General features: G+C 38.5%; 2 protein-coding genes across 2 annotated transcripts; both read right to left on the reverse strand.

The window, feature by feature from the left end:
* Positions 1 to 542: 542 nt before the first annotated feature.
* On the reverse strand, positions 543 to 2,981 carry LOC112166137 (putative serine/threonine-protein kinase-like protein CCR3). The gene has a single exon (XM_024302909.2). It carries the CDS (start codon positions 2,899 to 2,901, stop codon positions 601 to 603), a length of 2,301 nt encoding a protein of 766 aa, XP_024158677.1. The 5' UTR covers positions 2,902 to 2,981; the 3' UTR covers positions 543 to 600.
* Positions 2,982 to 4,113: 1,132 nt separating this feature from the next.
* LOC112167114 lies at positions 4,114 to 7,223 on the reverse strand. The gene is made up of 6 exons (XM_040507400.1): positions 7,196 to 7,223; positions 6,733 to 6,837; positions 6,100 to 6,461; positions 5,776 to 5,871; positions 5,056 to 5,115; positions 4,114 to 4,973 (listed from the first exon to the last, which is right to left on the reverse strand). The coding sequence occupies exons 2-6, from the start codon at positions 6,833 to 6,835 to the stop codon at positions 4,782 to 4,784; spliced, it is 813 nt and encodes a 270-aa protein (XP_040363334.1). The 5' UTR covers positions 6,836 to 6,837; positions 7,196 to 7,223; the 3' UTR covers positions 4,114 to 4,781.
* Between the last annotated feature and the right edge of the window lie 1,052 nt (positions 7,224 to 8,275).

The following is an 8,275-nucleotide window of genomic DNA, read 5'->3' on the forward strand; positions in this document are numbered from 1 at the left end:
AAGCTTGACGATCATCTCACTGCATCAATAGAAGATAAGATTCAAGCATGAAGATATAGCTTTACACTTTTCAAGAAGTTCATTTCTCAAGCAAGAAGATCAAGATGAACAGCTCAACATAGTTTTCTCAGCAACTGGCAAGAAGAAACGAAGCAGCCATCCAAGAGGCAAGAAAAAGCCAAAATAACATTCAGCTTGAGACAAGCAAGGAATTCCTCAAAAAGATAAGGACATCGATGTCTTTTCACAGCAAAGAGTTGTGTAACCGGGCAACTTTCGCTCGTACTGGGGCAAATGGGAAATGTCCCAAAATTGAAAAGCTTAAGGGGTAAAAATTTAAAATTAAGAGTAGAGGGGGTGAAATGATGACACTCCCAAATCTCGGGGATAAACTAAAATTAATCATATTGTTTAATACGTACTTTTATTCGCTTTTCACAATTACTCATCATGTGTTGCTTATTTATATCCAATTATCACGATAACTCTGGATCAGTTTTACTAGTAGCATGATTTTGCTATTGAGAATAGGGAAAGAAAAAATTGGTAAGGAAGTAATGAGAAAAATAAATAAATGAATGTGGTTTTTGGATGACAATTTTACAGTGAAGGAAGGGAAATTGCGGAGGTAGAGAAGCTAACAGGTTCCTGTTCACAAAGGGCAATTGCTCTCTCCAAATTGGCAACAATGTCAGTCATACTAGGCCTTTCTTTCCCCTCTAAACTCAGACAATGCATAGCAGTATTAGCTACTAGCTGAACTGCTTCGGCCTCATTTGGCTCCGGCTGCCCAAGCCTTTTATCCAACAAGCTTTGCAGATCTCCTGCCGTTATCCTTGGCCCTGCATATTCCACAACACCAATTGGACCTGTTCCTTCTTCACTGTCACTGAAAACAGCCCTCTTCCCTGTCAAAAGCTCCAACAACACCACTCCGAAGCCATAGACATCGCTCTTTGCAGTCAAAACGTTTAGTACAAAGTACTCTGGATCAATGTACCCTACTGTCCCAACGGCCTTTGATGACATTACCTCTTGATCAGATGCCGGCCCCAACAATGACAGCCCGAAATCAGATACTCTTGCAGTCATGTCTGCATCCAAGAGAATGTTAGAGGACTTGATGTCTCGATGAATTATTGGCGGCACTGCATAAGTGTGAAGATACTCAATCCCCCTTGCAGCATCCAATGCTATTCTCATCCTCATTTTCCAAGAGTTCACAATGCTGCTACTTTTCTCCACATTTTTCTTGTTGTGCAAGTGATCATGAAGCGAGCCATTACTCATGTACTCGTAAACCAAAAGCCTCTCGTCTTTATCTTCACACGATCCCACTAGCTTCACCAAATGCTTGTGGTGAAGCCGAGACAGCAATGCTACTTCAGAATCAAACGCGCTTTCTTTCTCCTGGAATTTCTTGGTTTTTGTACTAGTATCTCCTCTCTTGATGGCCACTTCGCGACCATCGGAGAGCTTGCCTCTGTATACAATACCAAAGCTCCCGGCACCAATCTTGTTTTGGGTTGAGAAATGCTTAGTGGCAGCAGAAAGCTCTGCTAATACAAATTCTTCAGTCTTGTCTGCATGCTTTGATGATGAACTACTACTAAAGTGCTGAAATGGAGCATTAGGAACGTTTTGGATCTCAACGAGAGCCCCTACATTGGGGTCAGCAGCACTTGTGAGTTGCTCAGACTCCCGGTTGTTGAACCAAGAGCTGCACAGTCCAATCCATAAGCAGAAAAGAACAGTGCAAAGTCCAGCAAAAGCCCCAACTGATCCAACTATTACAAAAACCAACAAAAGCTTATTTTTTCCTATGGATGATGAAGAACCTTTTTCCAGTGGACTTGTTGGAAGCAAAGGCACTGCAACTGGAAGCTCGGTCTGGCATGAGTTGCATATATTCCCCGACCCACCACAAAGAGTCTCCGAATTTGGGTACACACCACAGCTGCTACAAGGAGTTTGTACACATGGACCCGGAATGATCGATCCCAAAGTAACATCATTTTCAGAACTAGACCATCCTGGTCCCCAACAAATCACTGATAGATTACCTCTTGTTAGTCCACATACAAAATCCAAACCTGCAACAATCGACTCAAACGAAACATTTCCAACAACATCACTGTGACCCCAGCATACAACATAGCCATTGCTTTGCCTTATAGCACAAGTAAAATTTGCTCCCAATGCAAGGCCTGAAAACTTGGCCCCATAAGGTACATTCAATTGCCCGGAATCATTGTTCCCTTTGCAGACCAAAGTTCCATTTTTCCTTAAGCCACAAGCATGAGACTCTCCAGCAATTAAGCTTGACATTAACACATTCTCGAACCCTTTTTGAATCTCAGCTCCAATACCATTTCCCCAACAGAGGACTCTGCTACCATTCATCAAAATCCCACATGTAAACCCACTTCCAGATGTCACTGTCTTGAACTTCAATGCCTCCCCTGGTGAGTGAAACAAAGCCCCTCCTCTCCAGCACCTGACTGTGCTAGAGTTGACCTCTCTGGCACAAACTTGAGCATCACCAACCGTAAGATCACCCAACGCTACGTCGTCACTGTGGTATATACGTCTAGGATTGAAGCTAACAGAGCTGGTGTCCCAGCAAAGAAGGCTAAAGCCACCGGACCGCAGACCACAGAAGAAGGTCTTCCCACCAGATATTGCTTCAAAAGAGACAGAGGGTTGGACTAAAATAGTCCGGTTGTTTTGGTAGCATTGTATGAACTGCGTCTGGTGGTTAGCTACAACGCCACAAATAGTTGACGTGCCATATGCTATGGCAGTGGTGGATGCTAATCCTAGGCCATTGACAACCACACTGCTGGGTGGCAGCGAAGATATGAAGGTTGTGAGGAAGATTAAGACATATACAAGTGTCATCTAAGGCAATTTGGGTCATGGAGAACTGAAAGCTTCTGGTTTTTTATTCTTCATTAGGGGAGAGAAAGAGAGATGAAAGCAAGAATAAAAATAAGAGGAATAAGCGTGTGGGGTCTTGTGGTTGTTCCCCAGCTAAAGAGGAAAAGCAGCCATTGGCAATTGAAAATTCTTCACTGTATATCGGTGCTTGCTCTGCTGCCCTTGTTTAGACTTTAGAACGAGTCTTTTTATCTTTCTTTTATTCCCAAGGCTTTGACCATTTGACAATGTATCACTAGTTAGCTTATGACTTTGGAGATCTAATGTGGTGCTGGAGATAATTGCGTTGTGCACGACAAGATGAAGAAACTCGTAAACAAGCTTGCTTTGTTTTGCAATGCTTTGAAACAAATTCGTTAAACGGTTTAATAACAAAATATATCGGCATTACTGATCAGGCAATGTTTCACTAGTTCACCAACCAAGGGTACGAAAACCCTTTTCGCTATGTTTACGATCTAACCTTGTTAGACTGTCAATTTGAACTTTACGTTTATTCTTGAAATGTGTGGTTATGTCTTTAAAATCCTATCGAATTAGAAGTTCGTGAAAAGTTAAAGGCAAAGCCCAAATTTGTGTCTGGCTTTATGATTACAGGACATAATCACACTCGGCTTTGCTAGAGTCTTTTGAATTGAGATGGAATCGATAAAGCAGACTTTTTTTTGTCACCTATCTAGTTTGGTTTCTTCCAATATGTAACAGAATCAAATCTCCAACTCTCCAAGTGTTAGAGAAATATTCAGGGGTAATAAGAGGGATACATGGTTTACCATATATGGTCGTGAGTGTCTTTCTGTGTTCTACTTCTTTATTTTTAAATTAATGGATGATGAGAATAATTCATCAGAAAATTGAACCATGAAAAGAACCCTCAACCCTCCACTATTAAATACAAATGCTGGTGAAAAATGACAAATAGCTTGATAATAAAACTACAGGAAAATCGTTTTTATTAGTTTCCTTTAGGTACGATCAGAATAACGTGCAAATCTAACATAGAAAAATACTACTTGAGGAAAAATAAAGGAAAAAAAAAACTACAAGTAGATGTATAACAAGCTATCAGAATAATAATCATAAACTGTATATAGCATGACAATCAACCTGTGTTAAATCACGAGGATTACATTTCAATGAGACTGCATTAGGAAATTAGTGTATAAACACTGCTAGAGGAAATACTATCCGTATTGAACATGCTTTTGCTGCATTTGTCCGATGAATTTACATTTTGTTAGAGGGTCATAAAATTCAGAATGAAGAAACATTCATGTCACATAATCAGTCCAACACAATAACCTTACATGGTCTATCAATTCATCACATCCCTCGCAGCACAATCTTGGACTTTATAGTAATGGCAAAACTCATTCATTCCTGGGGCACAATCTCGGATAAACTTAATTTTCCAAAATGACCGGAAAACTGTGGAAAGAAAAGGGAAGAAGTTCATACAAATTCAGATATGGGTTCTGACCCTAGAATCAAAGAATTGCTCTTTGGCTATGTCATTACTTTTATTCATCTTAGTTCAGCAAACTGGCATACTCTAATCCAGACTTGTGCTAGACAACGGGAAAAAAAACATGGATTCCCAATTAGCTCGACATACTCAGGAAAATGGCATTGACTGTGAATTCCCAACTAGAACTGAAAACTGAATGACCTACATAATAACAAAAACATGGAGTTACAGGCAGTGGGATTCAGCTTACCAAGTACCATATTTCCCATCATTTCTCTCTCTTTTTTTTGTGTACTCTTCCGGCGTAGGGGCCAGTTTGTAGCTGCACTGTCAACTACATGTTCTACATATTCGTGCCCCTTCCAGCAAGCTTTTAGAATCCCAGACCGTCATCAGCTGTGGGGTTATCATAACTTTCGTATTCGAAGTCTTCACCAAGATTTTCCATAGTCTTTCCAAAAACAAATGATTTTGTCCCCATCGTTGTGAAAGGCATTAAACCGAAAGCTCGAGCTGTCTTAATTTCTCTCGCAACCTTTCTCTGGGCCTTGGCACTAATCTTAGTCTACACAAGGTGCAGGAGAACACAACTTATTACAATGAAGTTTCAACAAAGTTCAACTCACTGCACATGCACTCATTCTTACCTTGCTTCTTTTGATAATAACTCCAGCCTCAGTTATGAAATTTGCAAGGAATCTCACATTCTGCACAAAATAGTGCATTTAATGTAACACAGTTCAAAGCATCGGAAATAAAAGAATACAAAAATGAACTTGAAATTTTAAAGGCACTTTCAAAGGCTTTATAAATATAATCACTAGTGAAAGCAGCAAAACAATATTTCAGGCTTCAGTGGATACTCAGGGCGTAAAAGGGAGATCTAAAACCGATATTCCAGAAATGTGTGGTAGCATGAGAGTAACAGTAATTTCAACAGAAACCTCTGAAGCCTTTTATACCCACCATCTACTTTCCAAATTTAAAGTTGTCTAACAACAACTTAGTTGCAATTTAATGATGTGGTGAAGAAAATTGAATATATTTCCAACATGCAAGGCAATCTGGGGCAATCAAGTAGAATAAACCCAACCAATAGGCCAGTAGTATCAAAAACTATAATCACTAAACTTCTAATCTACAATCTGGGCTTAATCAAGACTCACCCTCTCTTGCACTATTACAAGTCCCAATTGTTATTCATGTAGAGCAGGGAATATGGAATCGGGGCATCAACAATAAAACCAATTACTTAGAATCGACCTCACATATATAGCAACTGGAATACTACGTATCTAATTGTAGAGATATAGTCTTTATGCATTCCTTAGAATTTAATGTATTCAGAAACTGACAGGTATGCATACCCTGAAATCAGCTTTTTGAAGAACTTCCTTTGTAGTTACTTCAAAATCAATCTTTCTGGGAGGTTTATGAACTCCAGGCCTAGTAAGATCAAGATCCTGCAGACAGCCACATCTTAAATGAAACAGACATATATAAAGAGTACATCAAAAACATGTGGTTCAGTGGTCAAGTAGGACAGGCTAAATTGTCTGCATTTGCCATACACCAAACAAGAAAGTTCAGAATCAGGATATAACACTGGAGACCAATACTAGTAACAACAACAATGCAATAACAGAACTGCAAACAGTGTCAATGCAGAGGTAAGTTGCTCCTTTACATACTTTAACATCATAAGTCCCTCCCAGTTGATATCTCATATCTGGTCTGAAGGTATAACCATCTGTATCAACTTCCTCGATATCATATTGAATGTCCGTGGCTGCTCTCTTTAATTTTCCATCCATTCCATCTGACAATGTGTTAAAACTTTCATCTAAGCCATCGAGTACATGGGAACCACTTCCATTTCCTCCAGGCGGATTTGAAGCATATCCATCACGAGTCGTCTTTCTGAGCCTCTCAAGATTAGCAAAAAAGGTATCTGTTTTGGAATTTCCTTCAGAAGTTTTACTGAAAATCCTCGCCCCAAAAACTTCAGCAGATTCAAAGGAATTAGAGTTCTCCTTATCATCCATTCCACCACCTGAGGCCAAAAATATGATATAGCATGATCAGGCTTGAAGCATTTGAGCTTTTATTTTCATGTACATTAAGTGATAACAGCAAAAAAAAAAAAAAAAAAGCTATTTTGTAAGTGAATCAAACCAAACGCCAAGTTCAACCTCCAAAGAAACCCAAACCCAAAACATTATTCTCCACAATTCCACAAAGATTCAAGCAAAGTGCCAATATTATCAATTATCCATATTTCATGGGCATTGGAACCAAGAGCATGGAGTTATGCCGAAAAATACCTGGGGGTACATATGTGGAAAGAGTTCTCACACTGTGCGGCTGATAAAACCGGCGTGATACACCATCATTGAGAGATTGCAGGGCAAATCGAAAAACTTTCATTTCTGCCACAAAACAAAGTTGGTGAGGGTGTGCAACTTGGTAATGGAGCTCAATAAAGCATCAACAACTCAACCTTAATACATCATTGTATGACAACATATCAATAACGATAACCTGAAATCTTAACAGGTCTTCTTTTCATGCAAAATCGGAAGAAGAGCCTATTATATATGCCAACAGGGGAAACTAAATCCAGCAGCAAAAGCGAGTAGTAAAATAAACAACCTCTTTTTTTTTTTTTTGCTTCTGAACCAATATCTAAACTTCTTACTCCCTAAATTCTCAATACTAACCCCAAAAAATTTTCTAAAACAAATAACCAAGCGAAATGAATTAAGAAACCAAAGAATTCGGAAATACCCAGTAAGCTACAACAGAAGCAAAACAAGCTCAGATTCAAAATTAAGAAGTAAAAGTTGAAAATTCACAGACCCAACTCATAAAGATCAAAACTTTAAACAGACAAGATACCTGGAGAGACTGAAGAGCACGAAAGAGTTACAGAGGCAGAGATCCAAGAGAGGGTATTGTATTCTTAGGGCTTCTTCAACCATGACATAAGTTTCAGAGCCAATGGGTTGAGAAATTGGGCCTAACAATTAAGAAATAAATTACTGGGCTTGAGAAATTGGGCCTCAACAATTTCTATTCTTTTTCATTTTGTTTGTTCATCTACAATAAAGGCAAATGTCCACATAAATCTTTATTGATAGATGCACAGCGATAACGAAGTGAAGGAATAGTTTTCGTTTTGGTCTCCTGGGATTGTACTTGTCTTCTTCTCTAATGGATTGTCCATTTTATGTTGCTATCCATCGATTAGGGGATAAGTATTCTGTCTGTGATCATTTGTAATTACGTGAGATTTTGATTCTCTACATCTGTTGCTAGTTGGGTTTCATGTTGGATAAACATGTTGTAGTAAGAGGTTATTTATCATGATTTACGTCTTGCGGAGACAAACATATCCAATAATTGGTATTCACGTTAGGGCACAAGTTAGAGGACATATGCGTAATTTAAGTATCCAAGTAAAATTAATATTTAATAAGAAATTAGATGTGGTTGTAAGTAAAAGTGCGTATTAGAAAATGGTGTTTTACATCACAAATTTAAGCCTAGTAAAATCTATGAAATTTTATGCTGCACATATTGTCTTCTAATTTACATTTTTTTTCAGAATAGAAGCATTTAACCCTACTTTCGTAATTTAAATTGTTTATGGTTTGAAGCATCTTTTAAATGAGAATCTTATTGTTCCACTCATTTTCTCTATGTCAGCCCCTTGTCATTTCTAGTACTGCTTGCTAAATTATAAAATTGGATGACATCTTTCGATTAAAAAAAAAAATGTGCAAAAAACAAGCATGTTTGCTCGAAAAATTGGGCGAACCTAAGAACACTTATATCATATGCATTATGCTATGGCACATCTATACA

This window comes from Rosa chinensis, chromosome 5 (assembly GCF_002994745.2).
Source record: "Rosa chinensis cultivar Old Blush chromosome 5, RchiOBHm-V2, whole genome shotgun sequence".
NCBI classification, from domain to species: domain Eukaryota; kingdom Viridiplantae; phylum Streptophyta; class Magnoliopsida; order Rosales; family Rosaceae; genus Rosa; species Rosa chinensis.

What these genes read in the sequence shown, in the direction of transcription:
- LOC112167114 (XM_040507400.1), bottom strand. Translation starts at nt 6,835, where the DNA reads ATGAAAGTTTTTCGATTTGCCCTGCAATCTCTCAATGATGGTGTATCA. An exon ending in TTCCACATATGTACCCCCAG is followed by an intron (nt 6,462 to 6,732) that starts GTATTTTTCGGC and finishes TTTTGGCCTCAG; the next exon opens with GTGGTGGAATGGATGATAAG. An exon ending in TTATTATCAAAAGAAGCAAG is followed by an intron (nt 4,974 to 5,055) that starts GTAAGAATGAGT and finishes CACCTTGTGTAG; the next exon opens with ACTAAGATTAGTGCCAAGGC.
- LOC112166137 (XM_024302909.2), bottom strand. Translation starts at nt 2,901, where the DNA reads ATGACACTTGTATATGTCTTAATCTTCCTCACAACCTTCATATCTTCG.